The sequence below is a fragment of the Penicillium odoratum genome (genome assembly GCF_028828045.1).
Source record: "Penicillium odoratum strain IBT 22623 chromosome Unknown utg000001l_segment0_segment0, whole genome shotgun sequence".
Taxonomy (NCBI): domain Eukaryota; kingdom Fungi; phylum Ascomycota; class Eurotiomycetes; order Eurotiales; family Aspergillaceae; genus Penicillium; species Penicillium odoratum.
The window spans coordinates 460059-483562 of NW_026643143.1; the positions used below are offsets into that span (position 1 = coordinate 460059).

At 50.1% G+C, this 23504-nt stretch overlaps 8 protein-coding genes across 8 annotated transcripts; 3 read left to right on the forward strand and 5 right to left on the reverse strand.

Annotated features, from left to right (window-relative positions):
• Nucleotides 1-111: 111 nt before the first annotated feature.
• On the reverse strand, nt 112-3855 carry N7520_000172 (carbamoyl-phosphate synthase (glutamine-hydrolyzing) CPA2; the record flags this gene model as incomplete). The annotated part of the gene is made up of 3 exons (XM_057134107.1): nt 112-219; nt 276-3328; nt 3513-3855. The coding sequence occupies 3 exons, from the start codon at nt 3853-3855 to the stop codon at nt 112-114; spliced, it is 3504 nt and encodes a 1167-aa protein (XP_057000043.1).
• Nucleotides 3856-4728: 873 nt separating this feature from the next.
• On the reverse strand, nt 4729-6294 carry N7520_000173 (uncharacterized protein; the record flags this gene model as incomplete). The annotated part of the gene is made up of 1 exon (XM_057134108.1): nt 4729-6294. The coding sequence occupies one exon, from the start codon at nt 6292-6294 to the stop codon at nt 4729-4731; it is 1566 nt and encodes a 521-aa protein (XP_057000044.1).
• Nucleotides 6295-7105: 811 nt separating this feature from the next.
• N7520_000174 (uncharacterized protein) lies at nt 7106-8074 on the forward strand (the record flags this gene model as incomplete). Its single annotated transcript, XM_057134109.1, has 3 exons — nt 7106-7331; nt 7389-7462; nt 7508-8074. 3 exons carry the CDS (start codon nt 7106-7108, stop codon nt 8072-8074), a joined length of 867 nt encoding a protein of 288 aa, XP_057000045.1.
• Nucleotides 8075-8634: 560 nt separating this feature from the next.
• vip1 (putative actin cytoskeleton protein (VIP1)) lies at nt 8635-9535 on the forward strand (the record flags this gene model as incomplete). Its single annotated transcript, XM_057134110.1, has 3 exons — nt 8635-8714; nt 8796-8882; nt 8944-9535. 3 exons carry the CDS (start codon nt 8635-8637, stop codon nt 9533-9535), a joined length of 759 nt encoding a protein of 252 aa, XP_057000046.1.
• Nucleotides 9536-9904: 369 nt separating this feature from the next.
• Nucleotides 9905-10141, reverse strand: N7520_000176 (uncharacterized protein; the record flags this gene model as incomplete). Its single annotated transcript, XM_057134111.1, has 1 exon — nt 9905-10141. The coding sequence occupies one exon, from the start codon at nt 10139-10141 to the stop codon at nt 9905-9907; it is 237 nt and encodes a 78-aa protein (XP_057000047.1).
• An 815-nt stretch (nt 10142-10956) lies between these two features.
• Nucleotides 10957-14495, reverse strand: N7520_000177 (putative nonsense-mediated mRNA decay protein (Nmd5); the record flags this gene model as incomplete). The annotated part of the gene is made up of 7 exons (XM_057134112.1): nt 10957-11135; nt 11189-11482; nt 11535-13408; nt 13468-13652; nt 13709-14169; nt 14250-14328; nt 14406-14495. 7 exons carry the CDS (start codon nt 14493-14495, stop codon nt 10957-10959), a joined length of 3162 nt encoding a protein of 1053 aa, XP_057000048.1.
• A 549-nt stretch (nt 14496-15044) lies between these two features.
• Nucleotides 15045-19184, reverse strand: N7520_000178 (SKI complex RNA helicase subunit SKI2; the record flags this gene model as incomplete). Its single annotated transcript, XM_057134113.1, has 5 exons — nt 15045-15725; nt 15783-15999; nt 16053-16312; nt 16361-18881; nt 18955-19184. 5 exons carry the CDS (start codon nt 19182-19184, stop codon nt 15045-15047), a joined length of 3909 nt encoding a protein of 1302 aa, XP_057000049.1.
• A 2548-nt stretch (nt 19185-21732) lies between these two features.
• On the forward strand, nt 21733-22845 carry N7520_000179 (elongation of very long chain fatty acids protein; the record flags this gene model as incomplete). Its single annotated transcript, XM_057134114.1, has 3 exons — nt 21733-22140; nt 22199-22481; nt 22541-22845. 3 exons carry the CDS (start codon nt 21733-21735, stop codon nt 22843-22845), a joined length of 996 nt encoding a protein of 331 aa, XP_057000050.1.
• Nucleotides 22846-23504: the final 659 nt, after the last annotated feature.

Consider the following 23504-nt stretch of genomic DNA (forward strand, 5'->3'; position numbering starts at 1 on the left):
AAATGCACGCCATCTATCAACAATGCCCTCCCTACTCACTTATACCGTACGGAAACAAGTGTTTCAATCATTGGGGATAGGCGTTCTGGCTTCTGTGCAGGAGGTCATGATTTACAGGAGCTTTCCGCCAACGAAGTTGGACCAGGTGCGGACCTCGGAGGGGATACCCTCAGCACGGGGCATCTTCTCGTTCATGCACTGAGCGAAGAGCTGAGCAGTCTGTAGGAAATAGATTAGCAATGAGAAATATCGTGTTAGGAGCAGATCAATCATACCTTGGGCTCCATGAACAGAGGAACACTGAAGTCGACAGCGTTGCGGCGCATGACGTAGTCCTCATCGAGCTGGGTCTTGCCACGGGTCTTGGCCAGGTTGAAGACACCACGAATGTCGTACTTCTGGAAAACTTCACGGAGAGCACGCTTGTCCTTCTTGGGGAACTCGATCACCTGCACAGAGGCGTTGTCCTTGCAGGTGGCCTCAATGTGGGCCTTGACCTCGGGGTTGGCAGCGTAGAACTTGAAGCCCAGAGGGTTCAGGTAGTCGACGATGGTGGCCAGGTAAGGCTGGGTAACGTCACCACCGAGGAGGATACCCTCGCCGGACTCGGGCATACGGAAGTTCATGGTGGACTGGAGAGAGGTCCAGTAGGCCTCAACAAGATCCTTACCGAAGCAAGCAATCTCACCAGTGGAGGACATCTCAACACCCAGGAAGGGGTCGGCACCAGCCAGACGGGTCCAGGAGAACTGGGGAACCTTGGTGGCGAGGTAATCGCGCTTCTCCTTCATCAGGTCAACGGGCTCAGGGACGTCACGGCCGACAAGGGCCTTAGTGGCAACGTCAATGAAGTTGGTACCCAGGACCTTGCTGACGAAGGGGAACGAACGAGAGGCACGCAGGTTGCACTCAATGACCTTGAGCTGAGACTCACCATCCTGATCAGCCTTGATGATCTGCATGTTGAAGGGACCGGTGATGTTCCAGGCCTTGGCGACCTTCTCAGCGATATCCTTGACACGGCTCATGATGGACTCGTCAAGGTTGACAGGAGGAAGAACCAGAGTGGCGTCACCGGAGTGGACACCGGCGGGCTCAACGTGCTCACTGACGGCGTGGAGCAGGAGCTTACCGTTGGAAGCGACGGCGTCAACATCAATCTCCTCGGCACCCTCGATGAACTTGGTGATAACAACGGGGTGGTCGGGAGAGACGGCACTGGCGTTCAGAAGCTTCTCCTTGAGCTCATCAACACTGTAGATGACGTTCATGGCGGCACCAGACAGAACGTAAGAGGGGCGGACCAGGACGGGGTATCCAACGGACTCGGCGAAGCGCTCAGCCTCGGCGACGGAGGTCAGCTCCTTCCAGGCGGGCTGGTCAACACCAATGCTGTCAAGGATCTGGGAGAACTTGTGACGGTCCTCGGCCTTGTCAATGTCCACGGGGTTAGTTCCGAGAATGTGAGCACCGCCGGTCTCCTGCAGACGCAGTGCAATGTTCTGCGGCAGCTGGCCACCGACAGAGACAACAACACCGCTGGCGGCCTCGAGCTCGTAGATATCCATCACACGCTCGTAGCTCAGCTCCTCGAAGTACAGCTTGTCAGCAGTATCGAAGTCAGTGGAGTAGGTCTCGGGGTTGTAGTTGATCATGACAGTCTTCTTGCCCATGCTGCGCAAGGAGAGAGTGGCGTTGACAGCACACCAATCGAACTCGACGGAGCTACCAATGCGGTAGACACCGCTACCCAGAATGAGAGTACCGTGGTCGTCGAAAGTCACATCGTGCGAGGAAGCGTTGTAGGTGGTGTACAAGTAGTTGGTGTCGGCAGGGAACTCGGCAGCCAGGGTATCAATCTTCTTAACCCAGGGGGTAATGCCGAAGGACTTACGGCGAGCACGGACCTCATCCTCGGTGGAACCGACCAGGAGGGAGATCTGCTTGTCAGAGAAGCCGAGCTTCTTGGCCTTCAACATAATCTCCTGCTTGACGCCGAAAAGGCTGCCAATCGCCTTGAGCTCGTTGTGGCAGTCGACAATGTTCTGGATCTTGTACAAGAACCACTTATCGATCTTGGAGAGCTCGTGGACCTTCTCCACGGAGTAACCCTCGTGGAGCATAGCCTGACCAACAGCCAACCAACGACGGTCGGTAGGGTTGGCGAGAACGTCATCCAGGTTCTCAAACTTGTCACCCTGGAGACCGACGTACCGGGGGTCAACCTGACGGATGGCCTTCTGCAGAGACTCCTCGAAGGTACGACCAATAGCCATAACCTCACCGACAGACTTCATGGCACTGCCAATGTCGCGGTTAACGTGCTGGAACTTGCTCAAGTCCCAACGAGGGATCTTGGTGACAATGTAGTCCAGACTGGGCTCGAAGTTGGCAGTGGTAGTCTTGGTGACAGCGTTGGGGAGCTCGGGCAGGGTGTGTCCGAGACCGATCTTGGCGGCAGTGTAGGCAAGAGGGTAGCCGGTAGCCTTAGAAGCCAGAGCAGAGGAACGCGACAGACGAGCGTTCACCTCAATCACACGGTAGTCAAGACCATCGGGCTGCAGAGCGTACTGGACGTTGCACTCTCCGACGACACCAAGGTGACGAACGATCTTGATGGCAGCAGTACGCAGCATGTGGTACTCCTCGTCGGACAGAGTCTGACTAGGGGCAACAACGATACTGTCACCGGTGTGTACACCGAGAGGATCGAAGTTCTCCATGTTGCAGACGGTGATACAGTTGTTGGAGGCATCACGGACGACCTCGTACTCGACCTCCTTCCAGCCCTTGAGAGACTTCTCAACAAGAATCTGGGGAGAGAGAGACAGAGAGCGAGAGGACAGATCACGCAGCTCATCCTCGTTGGCGGCAAAGCCAGAGCCCAGACCACCAAGAGCGTAGGCGGACCGAACAATGATGGGGTAGCCAACAGTCTTGGCGGCCTCCAGGGCGTCGTCAACAGTGTTGACTGCGATCGACTCGGCAATGGGGATGTTAATCTCCTTCAGAGCCTGGGCGAAGAGATCACGGTCCTCACTGGTCTCCAGGGTCTTGATGCTGGTTCCGAGAACCTTAACACCGTAGCGCTCGAAGATACCCATGCGGTTCATCTGGACACCCAAGTTGAGACCAGTCTGACCACCGAAGGTCAGCATGATACCGTCGGGACGCTCGCGCTCAATGACGTGAGTGACATATTCGGGAGTGACGGGGAGGTAGTAGACCTCATCGGCCAGCTTGTGGTCAGTCTGGATGGTCGCGATGTTGGGGTTGATCAGGACCGACTGGACACCAGCCTCCTTCAGGGCCTTCAAAGCCTGGGAGCCTAATTGACAATCCCATGTCAGTGACCAAACAAGACAACTTCCTGGGGAATTTGGTGGGGACGGGCGAGGCCAATGCCATTCCCCCATGGGGAGACAAAAGGGAAAGCTCTCGTGTGCCAGGGGATTGAATTGAACACAGGGCATTGAGAGATGTAAGCGAGTAACCTATTTCTCCACACGTACCAGAATAATCGAACTCTCCAGCCTGTCCAATGCTCAGACCACCACTACCAATGACCAGCACCTTCTTCACATCGACAAGCTTGCTGGGCTTGATGGCACCGCTGGCCAGGTAAGCGTCGGCGGAGGGACCCTTCTGCTCAGCCAGACGGAGCAGCGAGCTGGAGAAGGAGCGCAGCTGCTGAGAACGAGCCGGGGAGGGGAGCTTCTGCAGGCGCAGAGCAGCGGCCGTAGATCGGACAGATGACTGGGAAGAAAAGGCTCGGAGAGAAAGAGGACGAGACTCAGCGAGACATCGCGATCGCAGCAGGGACGCCGCCTGCCCACAACGAGCTGCAAGAACCATCGCGCCGCAGTTCTAGACGTTATCTAGAGAGGTTCAATGGCCCGAGGATGGGATGATGGGGTGTAGAAGATGAGTCGCCGACGGAAGGTCTTTTTTTCCCCCCACCGGACTCGCTAATTGGTTCGTTCCCTTCACCGTATCGGGTCCACTTTTTTTTTTCTCTAAAAGACTAAAAGAATTGAAGGTAAAAAAGATAATGATATAATTTTTATAGCTCAATTGATTATATTGTATATTTAGAGAATAATTGGGATTCTGATATGATTCCGATGGCGAGATGGGAGGATGGTATACATTGTTTTATCACTATTCAGTTCATTTTTCTCTCCTACTAGTTAGTTACGGAGTAGGTATGACTCAACTCGAGTGGATTTTAGTGGAGAAGGAACATTTCCCGACTCAATCGGTATATAGTTACATAGCTCAATTTCAATTGAGCCATTTGTAAATATGTGAATATGTAAAAGAATAAATCATAAGATAGATAAATACAAATTGAATCCCAGCTCCTTACCTGCACGTGTACGTAGTATACGTACTAGTACAGAGGGAAATTCTAGTCTCGAACGTACTTTGTACTCCGATGCCGGAACGATGCCGGTCGCACAAAACCGCTATCTGGTTCTTATCCGTAGGGATCGACGTTAAAGAGCCTTGGAAATGTGTTCGAGTTACGAGAGATTTTTATACCTTGCCTACTAGTTCTGGTGCTAGCTCAATTGCACCTGATCTGCTGTTTCAGAAAAATGCATCTATTCCTGAGGTCCTAGTTCGCATTTCTACCCTCAAGTGCTGTGTAAGGAGTATAAGTATCTATCAGTAACATGGCCTGAGTCTAATTGAAACCTTGAATGGAAAACAGACTTTTCAAGGCTATTCTAGTCCAACACGCCCGTGCAGTCTCGACCAGGGTCCTTGTGGTCGTTTCTCCCGGGACCCACTGTGGCCGACTCGCGTTTGTTCCGCCCAAATATCTGACGGCTCAGGATCCGCCTGCGTAACACCTGCTTGATTTAAAGCACCGTAAACCTCGTCCAATGTCTGTCGTGCATCCTGGGCAACCTCAGTTCCCAATGCCACTTTTTGTTGTACAAATTCACTTTCGTTCGCGGCGGCTGCCTCAGAGGCAAATGCCCAAGCTTCTGCTAGACTGACCACTTCATCAGACTGTCTTTGAGGGGATTGAGATTGATGTGAATTAAGGGCTGCAACCGCGTGTTTAAAGCGGGGCTGGCGGGCCAGAATAGGGTACTCGGGGAGGAGGTGGCTCTCATCACGTATACGGTGCAGTGCACGTAGAGCGGTGGATTTTTCCTTGGCGAGAAGCCCAGAAAGATAGGACCTTTGCAGGGCTAGTGACTTCTGGGCTTTGGAAAGAGGGACCAGGGTTTCGGTCGCGTAAGAGAGGACATCCAATGAACTCGGAGCGGGGATTTCCTCGAGTATATCGGCTCTGTAGGTGGTCCGGGATGGAGGCTTGGGGGTCACAGTCACAGGTTGGCAGGCCTTGGAAGCGGCATCAAGAAGCTCTCGTCGTGCCTGTAGATAGGCAGCATATTGCTCCTTGATTTGCATTTTATGCTGCTCTAGTAGACGCTGGGCCTCTTCAATGTCTTCCGGCTGAAGATCGACCATACTCTCATCCGGATCTACTTCACTGACCAACCGTTCTTCAACCCATTGGACCAGTTCATCGCGTGTGCGCTGCAATGCCTGGGCCTTGACTGCGGATGGCACAGAGTCTGAAGCTTTTCCTCTGGCGTCATGCTGTGTCTTGATTTTCTCGAACAACCGCTTCTCTCGATCCAACTGTGTTTGGGCACGCACCACTGCCCGTTCTAGTTTGTGTACCAATCCCTCTAGATCTGTATCAGGATCTTTTCGTTCCGGCACGTCTGTTTCCAGCCCTTCGGGCAACGAGACCTGGGCTGAATCTTCACTTGAATCCAGGCCAGTAGGCTCCTTCGCCTTGAAATCCTCTAAGTAATGCTGGAAGACTTGTAGCTTCGCATAACGACGCTGATCCCGCAGAAGTGAAACGTAATCTCGCAGGTCTGCGCCGGGTTCTTGCGGATCGGGATCAATGGGTCGAATGCAAGATGCCCTCTGACGCCTGAGTAAAGCCACTTCCTCCGACACGGCGCGAAGATCTTTCCGGGCAGCTACATTTGCCTGCAGTGCCTTCAGATAATCCTTTCTCAGTCCGGAGAGATCGACAGGGGCGCGCTTCACGTCAACGACGGCATCGGTGGGCGCGCAAAGAGCGAGGTGGGAGGTGTGGGATGTGTCATCTTTGAAGACAATCAGCGAGCGTAGGTACGACGTCAAGGCCTGGCGAATTCGGAGAGCTTCCTGCTGGGTCTTGATGTAAGGAGCGAGCGGTTTCACGAAGGGTGGAATGTGGGTAAGGGGATCGTAGGAATCGTATGGTTGCGCCATGTCATTTGGGAGGGGGTTCGCCACGGGCGTTGGTTCATAGATCAGTGGGGTAAGTTTCATCAAGTCTCATGACTCTTCTTATTCGTAAATACCTAAATCATTTAAGTGATTCAAATGTTTGGTTCCAAATATCAAATGTTTAGGGATTGGCGGAGGCTTATGTAACACGCAGATCAATGAGCTTATTTGGTTTTGTTTACCATAAACATCAACATTGATAGAATTACCATAATATTACCATAAAATTAGATTGTTCAATCTATCGATAATCTGAGTTTGTAAGTTTTTTTTTATTTTCCTGCTGCTAGGAGAACCTTGAAAACTCATATATATTCTACCGATCGTCTTGTCTGCGAACTGAAGTTGAGACATCTCATTGAGGTCCGAGCACAATGTATCTTCTACCTTTGCTCCGTACTGTGTCTCATTGTTGATTCTGCCGATCGGATGATCAGTAGAAAGCTCTCAATTTCCCCTGGTATGCAGAACTAAACTATATCAGATGTGCAAAGTAAAGCTTGTGAGATATATAGATGATAGATTAGGTACTACTTATCAGCAAGTGAGGTAACTAGGCTAAGATGCACGGCCCAATAAAAGCCCGAACAAAGCGGTTACAGATTGTCACTTTCTGTATCTTTCCTGCACCTTCCGGCATCGAATGAGCTCATCTGCATCCATACCTCGCTACCCCGGGAATGTTTCCTGACATTCTGATCAAGGGGTGTTTTGCCTTCCACACATAGCTGCCCGACACTGAAACATCCGCGGACCTTTATAGTTCCCCGCAGAACCCCCAGCCAGGACAGACATGCCTTCTGCTGGCTCAGAGGAGCTTGATACCCGTTTGGACATCCCCGTCGCTATGACCCCCGATCTTACGCTCTCCACTCAACGGCCAAGAGCCGCGACTGCAACGCTCCCAGCCATGCCTCAATCACCCACCCTTCGACAGTCTTTACAAGGTCCTAGTTCTCTGCATGGGGGAAGTCCAACACTGGGGTCCAGTGAGCATGAGATCACCCGATCGGCTCAGGGTAAGACCAGCATTCCAGATATTGGAATATTTCATCTAACCAGGATATACTTGGCAGGTCCACTTCGACACCCAAAGCCTCTGACACCGTCAGATCTCCATCTCGTGCTGGAGAAAGAGCAAGAGGCGATGGTGAGTTTTACCACATTTATCTGTGATCGCCTGCTAACAGATCAGGTAAATCGATTGACGCGCGAACTCTCTTTCCTCCGCCAACAGACTACATCCGTGGCATCCACAGCGTCCTCTACCTCCACCATGAACGAGTCCGCTGATGGTACACACGGCTCCCCGTCTTTAGGCGGCGCCACTCACTCTCATTCATACCGTCGACAGCGCTCCTCATCCAGTCTGGGCTCCCACTCAACCTCGGTTCACGGTAGCCAAGCAAGCGTCACAGGAATTGCCCCTTCTCGAACAGTTGAACATAACCGATCGGCACGAAGCCGTGAACCGTCACTATCTCACCGTCGCCCATCGATCGGATCCCTCAGCTCACACGCTCAGCATCCCCATCCAGAGCACGTCTCCCACTATGGAAGCCCTTCTATCTACCCCCATCGAAGCTCAATCTCCCAGACTCACCTGGGTCTGTCGAGTAGCTCCCTCGCTCGATGCGAGGAAGTTGCACTTCACAGGGCCGAACTAGAAACCGTAAGACGGGAGAATGAGCAGCTGCGACGGCGGGTACGAGAGCTGGAACAAGTTTTAAAGAAGCAGAAAGAGGAGCCTGTCGACTCATGACAGCAACGGCCTTCGGATCATGGTTTTTTTGGTATCTTCTTTTCTTTGTATCTGCCAGGAGCAGTACCTGATTTTGTTCTATCCTTATCTTGGTTTGCAGGCAGACATTCCACTCCAGACCTGAAATTGATATTAGCTCGCTTGGTCTTAAAATTGAAGAGATACCAATAGAACAGTAGACTAGTAAACCAATCTGAGCCCACTTGAGATCGAAATCCTCCCCTCTAAAACTGGGGTACGCTCGGCATCGTGGACTTTTTTTTAAATACGTCACCCCTAGACTCTAGCCTCGCCTTTTTTTATTTTTTATTTTTGTTCTCATTCCAGCTCGCTACTTGTAATTTTTTGGAAAGCCCACTTTACAGAAGCAGGCGGTAGGAAAGAAGATGCTAGAGGGACCGGGCAGGTAATATAGAAACATTCTATAGTAACACGAGGCTGTGCGGCCCCACTCTACGTCACCTGTGGCGCAGCTACTTAAATACTGACCTCATGCTCTTCCCCTTTCCCTGCTTCAAACAATTTCCTCTTTCCTACATATTCCCCTTTACATATCCATAATGTCTGGTACTACTGTTCACGTTTCGGGCATCGCCCCTACCACCACTGAGAAGGACGTTCGTGACTTCTTCAGCTTCTGGTGAGTATACCCCTCCAAAACAAACAAACCGCAATAAGCAACGCCAGTGGACAAGGAATTCAAGCTAATAAATCCATACAGTGGCAAGATCACTTCTCTTTCCATCACCCCCACCAGCTCTGAGGCCGGTTCTTCCCAATCCGCCAGCGTCACCTTCGAGAAGGATGCGTAAGATAGCTACCCCGCACCGCGCGTCAGCGCCAACAACACTCATTCTAACCTAAAACAGCGCCGCGAAGACTGCTCTCCTCCTCGACCAGACCCAATTAGGCTCCTCCTCAGTGCACGTGGAAGCCGCCCAGAACATCGACGACCTCGCTGGCGCCCAATCCACCGCCTCCGCTGAGAAGGCAGATGAGCACGATATCGCTCAGGAAGACAAGCCCCGCTCCCGCATCATCGCCGAGTACCTTGCCCATGGCTACGTGGTCGGTGATGGCGCTATTCAAAAGGCCATCGATCTGGACCAGAAGCACGGATTCTCCGCCAAGTTCACCTCCGCTCTGACCAACTTCGACAAGAAGTTCAATGCCACTGAGCGCGCTAAGGACCTGGATGAGAACTACCAGATCTCCAACAAGGCTGCTAGTGGCTGGTCCTCCCTGAACCACTACTTCGAAAAGGCCCTCGAGCACCCTCACGGTCAGAAGCTGCGTAGTTTCTACATGGAGACCGATAAGCAGGTGCGCGATATCCACAATGAGGCTCGCCGCCTGGCCGATCTGAAGCTGGGTCGCAGCTCTGAGGGCGAGAGTGCTACTACCGCCCCTGCTGATGCGTCCTCCGAGGCTGCTGCGCCCCAGGCTGAGCCTAAGGCGTAAGCTTGTTCTGTCTGAACTAAAGCTTGGGAGGTGGTGAACTGATACTGAGGGCTTGCGCTGGCGTGCTTTTGTGTCTAGTTATTTCTGCTTTCATGTCCCATTCCCCGTGTAGCACGAGCTTATGATTCCTGATGACTCCGACTAAGGCAACTCTCCACTTGATTTCTCATGGTACTTTATTGCAAGCGAATGAACAGAAGGTTACTTTCCCAATATTCCAGTATTTCAGTACATAAAATAGAAGGCAGTGGAAGCGTAAATTGTAGACTGATCGTGATCACTTGAATTTGAACTAGTCTTATTATCCCATTTCCTCAATTATATCCAAATCAATTGATCCTAACACGTAATCCTTCCTGAAAAATCCACCTATGAGAAGTTGCCCGTTCCCTTCCTGTACTTGTCCGCCTCAATTTTCTCCAACGGATGCACAGGGTTACTAGTCAAAACATCACCCTTCGACTGATCAGATTGCTGCTGCGCGAACTCCGGTGCGGGCCGGGAAGATGAATCGCCGATCTTTCCACTGGACGGGGGGTCGCGCTGCTGAGCACCGGATTGGCTTTCCGGTGGGGGAGATTGACGGCCTGCGTTCTTGGAGGACATTTTAATAGATGGATTGTTGGAGTGTAGCTGTAGCTGTGCAATATCGAGTTAGATCGAATCGAGTATTCCAAAAATGAGGTATGGGTATGCACCTTGGAGCTTCTGGATGATGCAGGTATAGTTTTGAGTGAATTCTTGAAGATGAGTGAGTTAGGTAAAGGGAATATTATCTGGGCAGGATACGATTTAAGTAATTGAGTAATTGATGTTTATGGTTAAACCGGTTGGGTGATTCATCATGATGACGTGAATCTACACCGGTGACTGGTCTATCCACTTTGGGCTTTCCATGGGGCAAGTATTCTACACTTCTGGCTTACTCAGGCTTATCTGGAATGGGGCGAATGAGGATCAATTGGTATGTTAGAGGATGATATCATGGACATTGTCACGTGTTCTGTGGGTTCAACAAACTTGCGTGTAGATCAATAAATGTTGCAGTTGAGGGGTATGTTATGTGCCACTGCCGAGGAACATCTTCGCTCAAACTAATTCGATATTACCAGAAACAGAATGCATCCAATATATAATGTGACTGATGTGCTAGCTATACCATACGATAAAAGTATCTTTGGGAGGGGAATCTGTGCAAAGGCGGATTATGAAGGAAATGGGAAGGGTAGGGACTTTTTGTGTAAGCACATCAGCGAGGACATGAACAGTGAAAATGGAAATGGAAAGTAGCCAAAACAGCAGATATAAAAGGGGAACAGGCATGATCTAAACAATGGGAGGAAAGACATGAAAAGGGCATATGTCTCGTGAGCAGGGAAAGACCCGGCATGTTGATCATCCAAATCAATGGATAAGACGGTCTATTGGTTGCCGTTCGCTTGCATGCCTGCAGCGGCGGCGGCGGCAGCTTCCGCATTCTGCTGGGCCAGAAGAGCCTTCTGGTCGGCCTCGTGGAAAACTCCCTGGATGATCTGCTGTTCTTCGGGACCAAGCACCTTGATCAGACTGTCGTAGAGCTGGGGCTGCTCGGACTGGAGGTCTAGAGGGAGAAAAGTAAGCTTGGTTTGAAGTGTGGGTTGTCAGTTGACTTACTCAAGAAGACTTGCTTGAACATGCCGTACGGCTCAACCTTGTCCAGGGGTGTCTCGAGGAGACTCTCCTCATCCATATCCTCATCATCATCATCGCCATAAGAGCCAAACTTCTGGGCTTCCTGGTTGAGGAACTCAAGATAGGCGGCGCTCTCATCGGCAACGTCATCGTCAAGTGCCTCCTCAACCTCCTCCTCATTCCACTCAACTTCCCCATCCCAGTCGTTCTCCTCGTCATCATCATCAAGATCGTCATCAAGGGTGAAGTCAGACTCCTTGGTAGCCTCCTCACGCACTGTCAGAAAGTTAGCAAAACTTCATTTACCCCCAAAATCTAGAATACATACACTTGAGCGCAGCAGGCAGGGTCTGGAAGAGTCTTGTCACACCCTGCAACAATCTCGGCCAGCCCTGCTGGACGCTGACGGGAACATCACCTGCCGGCATGGTGAGCAGGGAGCTGATCGCAGCAATAGACAGCTTCTTGTCGTGGACGCGACGGAAGTTGTCGATATTAGAGAACCAGGTGCTGAAGAACTTGTTGGTCCAGCCCTTGGCCTCAAGAACCTGGAGACTGAGAACAGGGTTGTAGTAGATGGCGTTAATAACCATCTCCATCAAGTGAATGCGGTAGGACTTGGTGCGAGCTTCACCAGCATCAATGACACTCATAGCCAGCTCAATGAAGAGTGGGATGTACTGGTCAATGTGCCCGCGGAGGTTAAGCATAAGGGTCTCGGCAAGCTTGCAGCCGCAGATGCGGTCAACACCACCGACCTTGTCATCGCGGAAGATGTCCTCAACCATACCAACAATAGCACCTAGGTAAGCCGGGTTCTGCACAAGCATGTCAGATCCGTAAGAAACGTAGTTGTCCAGAGCAGGCAGCATGTCCTCCAAGTACAGCTCGGCGCCAGCCTTGAAGGTCTTGTGGATGAGCTCAAAGGCTTGCCACATGGTGCCCGAAATGTTCTTCGAGGCGAAGGTGCAGCTGTCAATGATCTCGAAGATCTCATTGTAAAGATCATACAGCTTGTTCTCCAAAGTGATGCTAATAATAGGCATCAGAATGGTCTCCAGGTGGAGCAGCACATCGGGGGTGCTCTCCAAGGTAAGGATGAGAGTTCCAATGGTCTGCAAAACACCCAGTGCGGTAATGCTCTTGTCGTCCAGGAAGTCGCCGAATCCATCATCATCTCCGCCCTTGGCAGCATTGCGCTCCAAAAGCTCACCGATGATTCGCATGTAGGTATCACGGAGCTGCTCGCTCAGTGCCACAGCGAATGGAGTAAGCTCTGCAGAGAAAACCTCAACGAAATCTTCCATCACGTTCGCCAGGGCATCAACATCGACCTCGTTGGCCAACTTCAGAAGTTGCTGCATAATCTGAGGAATGTTCTGCTGCATAGAAGTGCGAATGATATCGTGACGGATCAAAGGCTGAAGAGCCAGAGCGGCCTCGACACGGACCGGAAGCTCAGAATCGGCCATGGACTCCAAAATGTTGCGGTAAATGACCATCAGGTTGCTCGGGTCCTTGAAATCCAGCTGCTCGAATTTCTCCAGGGTGTCGCAAGCACGGGCACGGAGGAAGCCGTGGGGGCTGCGGAACTCAGGGAAAACATGACGAACGAAGAAGTATTCCACCTGATCAGCAATGGGGCTCTTCTTGCCCAGAATGACGGAGGCAAGCGATCCAATCATGCGGAGTGCACCCTCCTTCTCGCGGGGCAGCTTCTGGTCCTCGGGAGCAGCCTCGTACTTGCTGACAATGCTGTTGACAAAGGTCAAGATTGAGAATGTCTGCTTCTTACGGTTCTTCGTGAGTGAAACCAGGAAGTTTGTGGCGGAAACATCGGGAGCGGAGACTTCCTCGTAGAAGTTCAGCTTGCGGTGCAAGTACTCTGATGGGTCATCCTCGAACAGCTCAATATCCTCATCCGACTGGCACAAGATGGGGAAAACGAAGTGGGCAATCAGATTCTCCATGTGCGGCTTGAGGTGCTCCCACATCGCCTTGGGCTTGACACACTCCTCCATGAAAATCAAGGTGTAAGAGATGGCGGAGTTGCTCATCCATTGGGACTTGGAAACCCACTTCTCAATCTCCTGCAGGTATCCATTGAGGATTGTTGGGGCAAAGGTGCTGATGAAAGTTTTCGCGTACGCGGTGTAGTCGGGAGTAGAAGAAGGCTTCGACATGGTGGTAGGGTTGCCGTAGCTAGAGAGTAATCAATATAACAGCCCTATACTGTAATATGGGGATTGGATATATCATACCGGATGAAAAGACGGTTCAAGTTAGCATATGACCACTTCTTACACTTCCACCAGTGGTTCATCTCCCTGTCTTCCTTTGACTCATTCATGGCGCTAGCCGGGGGTGTCTTGGAAATGATGCGCAGGAACAAAGTGCACCAGTCCACTGTGGCCTGGTGGGTCTGAAGAGAAGGCGAAAGCTCGAACTAAAGCATCGCGGGTCAGTATTTTTCGTCCAAAATCTCAGACTTGGTCCACCCACGTAAATGGCATGCTTGTAGGCCTTCACGACAATCCGAAGCATCTCCGCCGCCTCCAAGCTCTCCTCATCAACCAGCCTTTGTCCAATGCTGAGCAGTTGCGGGAACGAATGTTCCACGATTTTGTCGAACTCCTCCCGCTTCTCTCCGGCCTTGAATCTGTACACACGGCAAATGGCGAGCAGGCACTGGAGACCCGCGTAGACGGTGTTCGCATCGTTGGTAGCAAGTAGCTGAAGGTTGAGATCAATGAATCCTGGCCACTGTTCAGGGAAGTCGTTCTGCAGGATCTTCTGGAGGAGGGGAACGAGTTGGGCGCGGACATTGGGCGGCGTAGAGGCCAAGGCAGGGATAAGTCGCTCTCGGAAAGCAGGCTTCTCGGATTCAGGAATAGGAGTTCTCTGCGGGCTGTCTTCGATAGGGGCCCATCCTCGGCTGATACGGTTCTTCAGGTAGACACCAGCTTAGGGTGGGGTTAGCGACTCTGTGGTCCCATGTAGCTATACCAATAGCCACCAGTTGGAATGGATATGCTCGACATACCAGACAACTGGACAGCGTTGTTCTGCTCCCCCTGGAGGATATCTAGCAGCGCATTGATGAAACCCGGCTGCGTCTCGGCCTGAAAAATAGAGGGGGCAATTAGCCCCCCGCGAGGTCAGTCTCACTCAACCCCACCAACCAGGATGTATAGCATACATATTTAAGATCCAACTCAGCTTGTCGGCGATTGTCCGCATTCGCGTCTAAAGTAGACTGGATGCGGTCTCGAAGGGCCGTGACATCCATATTCGCACCACCCCAGCGCCAGAAAAAAAATCACTAGATAACTCCGCGTAGGAAATCCCGAGGAACCACGCAACAGGGACGTAGGTAAAGATGTTGGGTAGTGTAATAAGATAATAAAAGGGAATGAAGTCCCTAGAACGGATCAAATGAAGGTGATTCAAAGATCAAAAAAAAGTTGTCGAGGGGGGGAGTGGGAAACAGTATCTGGGATTTTCTAGGGCGGTCGCCCCGCAGACTAATCAGCGGCCGCACAACATGGATTTTCTCGACTCCACCCTCCTTTCATAGACAAGGAAGATATATCCGATATGTATAGGATTTATGTTCTGGGGATGTTGAGAATTTTGAGAGCCTTTGTATTTTTTTCAGTTTCATTTTTGTTCTTTGTTTTGTTTGTTGTTTTACTGGACATTTCTAAATACCCCTGAAAAATTAGGCATAAGCAGTAAGAAATACAAATACATGCTCATTTGGTCTCTCTTAGCAATACTTCATGGAATTGGAAGAGATCTTTGAGCGAACAAATCCATGAATGCGATCATAACGTCCTCACATGTACAAGGACGCGGCAAAAATCACATCTCGCTTGATCAGCTCCTGCGCCTGCTGCATCTTGGTGTAAAGGGTTGGGTCACCGACAAGCTTGGCTGCGTTTTTGACCTCTCGACAAGTCTCATCCAGTCGAGTGATGCAGCGGACAATGGTACCTTCCATGACATCGGTGAGGTCGGTGATACGGTTGAAAGACATTCCTTTGGCCCATTCATAAACCACCTCCGCGAGCCCAAATCGGGGCTTACTTTCAAAGTCATTGGAGTCTTCTGTGGATTGGATCACCTGGTGCAAGATCTGGAAGTCGTTCACCTTCTCGGCGATGGCGATGATAGTCTTCTGACCAGCCTGCAGGCGAGGGGTCAGGGTAGGGACAGTCTCGGTCTTCTCCTGGAACACAAAGGCGGAGAGGAGCGCGACAATCTCTTCAGGCTCAAATTCGGCAAGAACGTTCTCCAGAATCAATTCGGTCAAGACCAACTCGTCAGCGGAGTGGATTTCACAGGCCACCTTTCCTTTCAATTGCACTCTGGATTGCTCGTCAACGAATCCGAGCTCTTTGAGAACGTGAATACGCTGCTCGTAGTCGGGAAGCAGTTGAAGATTTTGATCGGACATCAGCTGCTTCAGGTGTGAAATGTTCTCTTTGATTTGCCACTCGTCATGTTGCATTTCAAACTGTGAAAAGGCATAAGCAATTGATCTGGTGATCAGCAAAGGGTAAAATTCACTTACATGTTTCATGAAGTTGGGGCACGAAAGACAGTGGCACGACTGCATGATGTCTACCTGGGCTTGCCGCTGAGCAAGAGTATCACGCACTTGCAACTCCTTGACCCGAGACCAGTCTACCTCATCCCATGCCGTGTTGAGCCACGAGTCAGTGTATCTAGTTAATTCTTTATCCGCGAACTTGTTAGATTCTGGTCGGGGGTTTTTTCTCAGCGCGGTCCTTGTAATTTGGAGGGGGATGCGTGTTAAATACCTTTTTTAATGTTCAAGTACCAGACGGGTCCGCCGACTTTGACCTGTGTGTTTGTAACACATTCGAGGTCTTCCAGGGGGACCCTGATAGTCTTGAGGTGCATCGAAGCAGAATTCGGGGGCAGTGCCTGGAAATATGGCCGGAAGATAGGCAAGAATGGTAGGATGTCGCTGGGATGCCGTTTGCTGCTGATCGTACCGATCTCATAAATCTGTAGATAGGGCACAGGGCCACCGGAGACGCCCTCTTTCATGAGGAGACCAGCAGTTCGTAATCCATCCTAAGATAGGTTAGTGTGCAATTGGATGGAACCTTCTTTGCAACTTACCTTTCTGTACACGACCAGGCTCTTGATGGAGAATAATCGTTTACCGACAGGTGACGCGATCAATCCCATGTGCAGCTCTTTCGTAAGTTTTTCGTATTCCATTGCAGCGGCATGGCACGCTAGAAGGTCCACGTCACAGATTTCACATGGCTCCCGCTTGATTTTGGCCAGACTAGCTTCGGAGAGCTGGACTTGTTTTTCCTGCTCAGGTAGCAGAGCTTGAGTCGCATTTTCACTAAAACTGCGCTTTATCATCTCTTCAATTCTGAGCGCCTCGACGCGAAGGAGATTCAGAATCATGTTGTAAGTAAGTCGGAATTGAGACCTGAGCTTTGTGGGGTCTCCAAGAATCATTGTCTTCAAAGAACCAGCGGGTGGAGCTTCGTCTCTGCCGGTGGAGACAAGGATCACATATCCTACCGTGTCAAGACCACGACGTCCTGCACGTCCCGCCATTTGGGTGTACTCGCCAGGCAGAAGATCTCGGAAAGACTTGCCGTCATGCTTGCGGAATCCAGAGAAAACAACTGTTCTGGTTGGCAGATTCAACCCCATCGCAAAGGTCTCTGTCGCGAAGAGAACCTTAACCAAGCCTCTAGCAAACAGGATCTCGACAACCTCCTTCATGATGGGCAGAAGACCACCATGGTGCACAGCAACGCCTCTGCCCAAAAGCTCTCGAAGGCGAAGGATTTGGGGGAGCGTTCGGTCCTCGGGCTTGAGTCGAGTGAGTGACTTTTCGATCATCATATGGATCTGACTCTTATCGTTGGCGGTGCTAAAGTCTTGGTTGGACAGCGAGTCTGCATTCTCTTCGCACCGTTTCTTCGAGAAGACGAAGATACATGCTGGGAGTAGGTCTTCCCTACGAAGATGCGAGACAAGATTAACCCAGATGGTTTTATCCTGGGCAGCAGACGTGCGGAACCCTCCGCGCCCGGTGCGAGCAATGTTTCCTGTCCCACGGCTGGAGGGCCCTCCTCGACCACCCTGTCCTCGGCCCCTCTGCTGCGGGCCTCCACGCTGCCCGTTACCCCGTGCGCCGCCTCTACCGGCAGGCTGACCACGTCCTCCTCCTCGGCCACCTCCTCGTTGGGCCTGACCTTGTGCCTGAGCCTGGAGCTCTGCCTCCTTTTGGGTCTTTTCTTTGTCCTTGCCAGACAAGGCGTCATTAGCCTTCTTCCAGCCAGCCTCAAGGAACCTCTTGTTGGAATCAACAATCTTGAATTTGTCCTTTCCACCCCACAGATAGTGCTCCAACGGCACAGGTCGCTTGGGGGTTGAAATCACGTAAATGTCCTTTTTCTTGGTACGACCGACCCAGGATGCAAACTCGTGGGTGTTGGGGACGGTAGCGGACAGGAGGATCAGGGTGACATGCTCAGGAAGCATGATGATGACCTCTTCCCACACCACACCTCTCTCAAGATCGTTTACATAATGGACCTCGTCGAAGATAACGAACTCAACGTCGCGGATAAGGTCTGCACCACGGTAAAGCATACTCCGCAGAATCTCCGTCGTCATGATCAGACAGCTAGCTTCGGGATTAATTTGCACATCACCCGTCAAAATACCGACATCATCAAACTCGGTGCGGAAATCTCGGTACTTCTGATTGCTGAGTGCTTTGATGGGTGATGTGTAGATGGCCTTCGTCATGTGCTTCGCAGCCAGTGCGATTCCATACTCAGCGACAACTGTTTTTCCTGCTGATGTGTGTGCTGCAACAAAGACCGAATCACCATTTTCCAGGTGATAGACTGCTTCCTTTTGGAAAACATCCAGCTCGAATGGCCATTCTCTAGCCATATCTGGGACCAAGTCGTGGAAGTTGGGGATTTCCTTGTTAATGTCCACGACGTGTGCCCACTCCCGGCCCTTGTTTTTCTGGAGACCCGCAAGTAGCGGGTTGTGCGGCTCAAGTGCAGGGAACTCGACTGGCAGCAGAGCATCAATATCTTCTTCGTCACTGAGCTCCTCATCTGCAGCGTCGACCTCGACAGCACCATCCTTATCTTGGGCCTCATCGAGGTTGTCAGCCTTGGTATCGCTTTCCTCCTGGTTGAGTGCATGTTCAACCTCCTCTTCTCCCTCTACGACCTCTTTGGACTTTTCTTCTGCGAATCTGAGTCCACGGTCAAACCCAGGAGCTGTTGTCAAGAGTCCGCCCTCTGAACCGAAGTTGATAATGCGGTCCAGACCGCCTGGCTTTCCAGAGCGCGACTGTTCTGTGAACTCGGCATCTGCCTCGATTTCAGCAATTGCCTCAACACCTTCCAAGCCACCTGGCGCAAAGGGGAAGAACCCCGCTGCGCCTCGAACAAATTCTGCACGACCAGCCGGTCGCCGAAGAAATGAGGTTGAGTTCTTTGCGTTGATGCTTGTGGCCGGAACGGTGATCTCCTGATAGCCGGTGACCCGTCCTTCCAGTCCTTCGCGTGTGAATCTCGTGACAGTGCGTGTTTGCGTCGGGGCAATTTCGAAGAGATCGGTCGAGTCCGCCGGGACATCCCATCGCCTTTTGATATCGTTAGCTGTGCTCAATTGACCTGATCTTTGTGCGAGCCGCAAGCATTCACAGGGGTACTTACTTTTGCAGCTGATTCAACCATTTCGAGTTGAATGTAGCGGAGGGCTTCAGAAAATCGTCTTCCAGATCTCGCAAAAGATCCTCCCTACTCTGGCTAATTTGTTTGCGAGGTTGTTGTCTTTCGAATGTACCGGCCTGCTCCTCGGCAAGTCGCGTTTCAAGTGATGCTGAATCCAAATCCTTGCTATTCAGGCTTAGCTGGCCCAAGGCGGATGCTAGTGAATCACTCATTTTCGAGATCGGTTGTGCAATGCGGTTAGGAATGTTTGGCGGAGACCGAAATCCAAGCCGATGCGAGACAGTCAAACGAAATATCGGACACAATCGAGGCTAAAATCGATGCAGGGCGAATCAAGACCTCAGAGGAGTACGGAGGAAAACGAGGCTGAAAGGAATGGAAAGACAAAACAGGTCTCAACTGCATTCACTCAGCTCAGGATAACGATAACCACCCCACCTTTTGGACTGTTGGAGCTTTTGGCGGTGTCGATCGGCAATATACTTCAATATTATTGACGTAAGTTGTGTCGAGACTAAATGTATAGGCGGTATATCCCGGCAATATAATCTCATCTAACACTGAAGGTTTTAATGGAATTCATCCGGTACCAACATTTGAACGTCCAGAAATCGGGCGCTTCCGTCGGTTTGATACACGGGTATATATCAACCTACTGTAGTCTAAGAAAGGAAAATAAGAGCTGCACATGCCCCTACCAAGATTGAATATCCATCGCTTTCTAGGTGTAGATTCCCCTCACACTACCTGCCTAGGTACCTATATATATATACGTGCTTAGGTACCCTACAATCGGATCGAGGACATTAGGTACGTAGACTTCAAGTAAAGCATGTTTGATATACATTTATTCAAACCACATTTCCAAGGCTGACGTGAATGCTATATGCATATGCTTTTCTAATTCGATTGAGAGAAACCTCGAACCTCCGACGCATATGATGTATAATGACTTCGAGTTCAGGATACATGACACCGTTTTTTTCAAAATACTGTATACATACATATGGTAACTATAAAGGGCTATTTGCGTAGAAAGAGACCCGGGAAGATATATATATACACAGTACTAGACAATTATGCTGTACATGTATAATGTGGAGGAAGGAAGTGGCTGTGTGTACATGATTAGAAAGTGGCGTGAGGAGAGAAAGGCTGAAGTCTGTGTGCAACACTGAACTACTATAGTTACTTCATATATATTTCTGCCTAGGGCATATAGCAACTCTCACAATGAGGTCACCATAACCACCTACATGTAGCATTTTTCAAGTTTTATTAGGCTTCTAGGCTATAGAGTTTTATTTTACTATATGGAAACCAAATCAGATAGGTTTATTGACTTCTAGGCAAAAATCTGGTTACATCGATATAAGACTTATTTTAATCTTTTACTATGGTGTTTTCAAGATTACTCAGCGTTTCAAATAGCACTTTTTTGTTTCACGATATAGAATATAGATAAGATGGAATTGTTGGATTCTAGGGACAATTCCGATCATTTCTCTGTACGACACCTATTTGTGAAGGTTAATGCCTCAGGCCACAATTTTTTATCCACACCCCGGAACAGGAGTTATGGGGATAAGCCCGAATGGTGCCTGGCACCTTGGGCTTCCAGCGAACAAACGGGTTCGTAATTTTATGAATTAGAATTTCTGACTAATCCAATCAGCCAAGGAACAACTTAGTTTTAATAACTAGTCAAGTAGAATCTACTATGGCAAAGTGGAATTCAAATGTGTTCCTCAGCAGAATTGCAGGTCCAAACATTGTCCAATGAGAGAAAAGGGATTAGATCATTCTTGGAAAAACCAAAAAAATCCAAAAATTTATTGCAACTTTTGTATCTCCTATTTGATACTGACATTTGACGTAGGGAATTTTGCACAAATCTGAATTAGTCTTCAAACCTCCAGGAATTGAAGTTGAAGTAATGAAATGTAAACAATTTCATGCAAATGTAAAAATATGCTGTGTAGCTAGCTGATCGCGGTACCTGGAAGTTTAATCCAGGGTCTATGGATCGGATCCATTGAATATTCCCACCGATAGTGCCAAATGCGGAGATTGCGTCGGGTTCTACGATCAATACGGAGTAATAAAAGCCTTACCCGCATTGATTGGGGTATTTGAGTATGAAAAGGGGTAGTACAGCCTCGGCTGGGGGAATATAGGACCCCATTGTGAATGGCGCACACTTTGACGGTGAATTGTAACATGGGGATCCTGAGAATTGACCGAGAGATGTTTCTAGACATATTATGAAGAGATGTTGCATCCTACAGTATAAGATTAATCTCAAAGAGAAAGAATTGGGGTGGATCCCCGCAAACAGTTCAGCATGTGACGCTCCCGAATTCATTCACTTCCACAATAACAGATTAATGGATATTGAACAGTGAGTAGTCACATGAAATGAAATTGTTCAAGTCAGAGAGAATAGAGTAAAAAGTCGAATTGAAATGACTTCAGGCAGAGAAATTGACTCGGAACAGTACGGCTGCTGATTTTCCCCCTTTTACGGCGACGCTAGACCGTATTGGGAAGACAACGGACGCGCCGGACGCAAAAAGTAACTTGTTCTCCTGATCGTCTTTTCTTTCTTCAACGTCGGTCCTTTCCTTTCCTTCTTTGGTGATTTGCGAGAAAAGGATCAATTTCCCTTCAATCGGTCTCTTCAATTAATTACTTTTAATTAATTTTTTTTTCCTTTTCTTTTCGGGCTTCTACGTCCATCGGACCCCTCCCCCCTTCACCATGGCGTCGTTCCTCCAGAATGTGCCCCTCCCATCCATTGATCGGCCCTTTGGCGTGCACCTGTGGCCTATCTTCGATAAGGCCTTCGAGCTGGTGAAGGGATACCCTGCCAGCGAGTTCAAGTTCCAGGAGGGTGTGACCGCCATGTCCACCCTGAAGGAGACCGCGGCTCTTATGGTTACCTACTACGTGGTTATCTTCGGTGGCCGTGAGGTTATGAAGAACTTTCCCGCCTTCAAGCTCAACACTCTCTTCATGATCCACAACTTCATCTTGACTGTTATCAGTGGTGTCCTGTTGGTTCTGTTCTTGGAGCAACTGATCCCCACTCTCTGGAACCACGGTGTTTTCTACACTATCTGTGACCACCGCGGTGGATGGACTCAGCCTCTCATTGTTCTTTACTACGTGAGTATTAAATTGCGCCTCAATGTCAACAACATAACTAACCTCGGTTCTTAAACAGCTGAACTACCTTAACAAGTACTGGGAGTTCCTCGACACTGTTTTCCTGGTCCTTAAGAAGAAGCCCTTGACCTTCCTCCACACCTACCACCACGGTGCTACTGCCCTTCTGTGCTACACTCAACTTATCGGTCTGACTGCCGTGCAATGGGTTCCGATCACTATCAACTTGCTGGTTCACGTTGTGATGTACTGGTACTACTTCCAGAGTGCCCGTGGTGTCCGCATCTGGTGGAAGAAGTACATCACCATGCTGCAGATCCTCCAGTTCGTCATTGACGTTGGTAAGTTGACCTGACTCGTCCCTCTATTCCATCCCACTCAGAAACTAATTTTCGCGCAGGCTTCATCTACTTCGCCTCGTACAGCTACTTCTCTTCTGTCTACTTCCCCTGGGCTCCCACCATGGGCAAGTGTGCCGGTGAGGAGTTCGCTGCATTTGCTGGTATTGCCATCATCACCTCTTACCTTTTCCTGTTCATCGGATTCTACATTGCCACCTACAAGAAGGAGGTCAAGGTCGGCCGCCCCCGTAGCAACACCGGCAAAAAGTCCCTGATCGACATGAAGAACTTCGAGATCCCCTCCCCGGCTGCCACCGCTACCGGTCGCTCCAACGGCCCGGTCACTCGCTCCCGCAAGGCGTAAGTGACTTGCGGAAAAAAATCCTACTTATGCGCTTCAGTCGCACGGGGGAAACGAGCAATGTCCCCAGTATTGGGAATGTCGCAAATCATCCTTAAGATAAGGAAGAAACTTACTTGTGTACCTCGAGCATGGATGCAGAAGCTGAATGACGCAGCACCTGCCTCATGATGACTCACTTAACTGTTTTTAATGAACGACCTTCACGATGCCAGGCTTGACAGTCTGGCGGTCTATGTGGCAAGGGCTCTGTGGAGCTCTGGAATGGCATGTCGAAAGGATTGATGGCTGACAGGTAATCAGTCCCTACGACTGCGCATTCTCTTTCTTTGTTTTCCTTTTTTCTTTCATTCGGGCGGACTGTCGGACGGTCTCGACTCGGCTGTATTCTATAATGTCATCTTCTGTTCATGTTTGTCGTTGTTACCCTTAGCCTGCTGGCGGCAGGCCCCTTTGACTGCATCTGTTCACCCTTGTTGTCAGTATTATAGATTATAACCCACATATCATGCTAAATGTAATCATTCATGCGAAATTTGCCTACTAGGTCATTGTTAGTGGAAGTAATTCGGTGGTTGGGGTTTGTAGCCAAAGCAAGGAATACCAGCATGTCATTTGCATGGCTCTAGTCCACATTGCAATGGACTCGTGCAGGCGTGCAG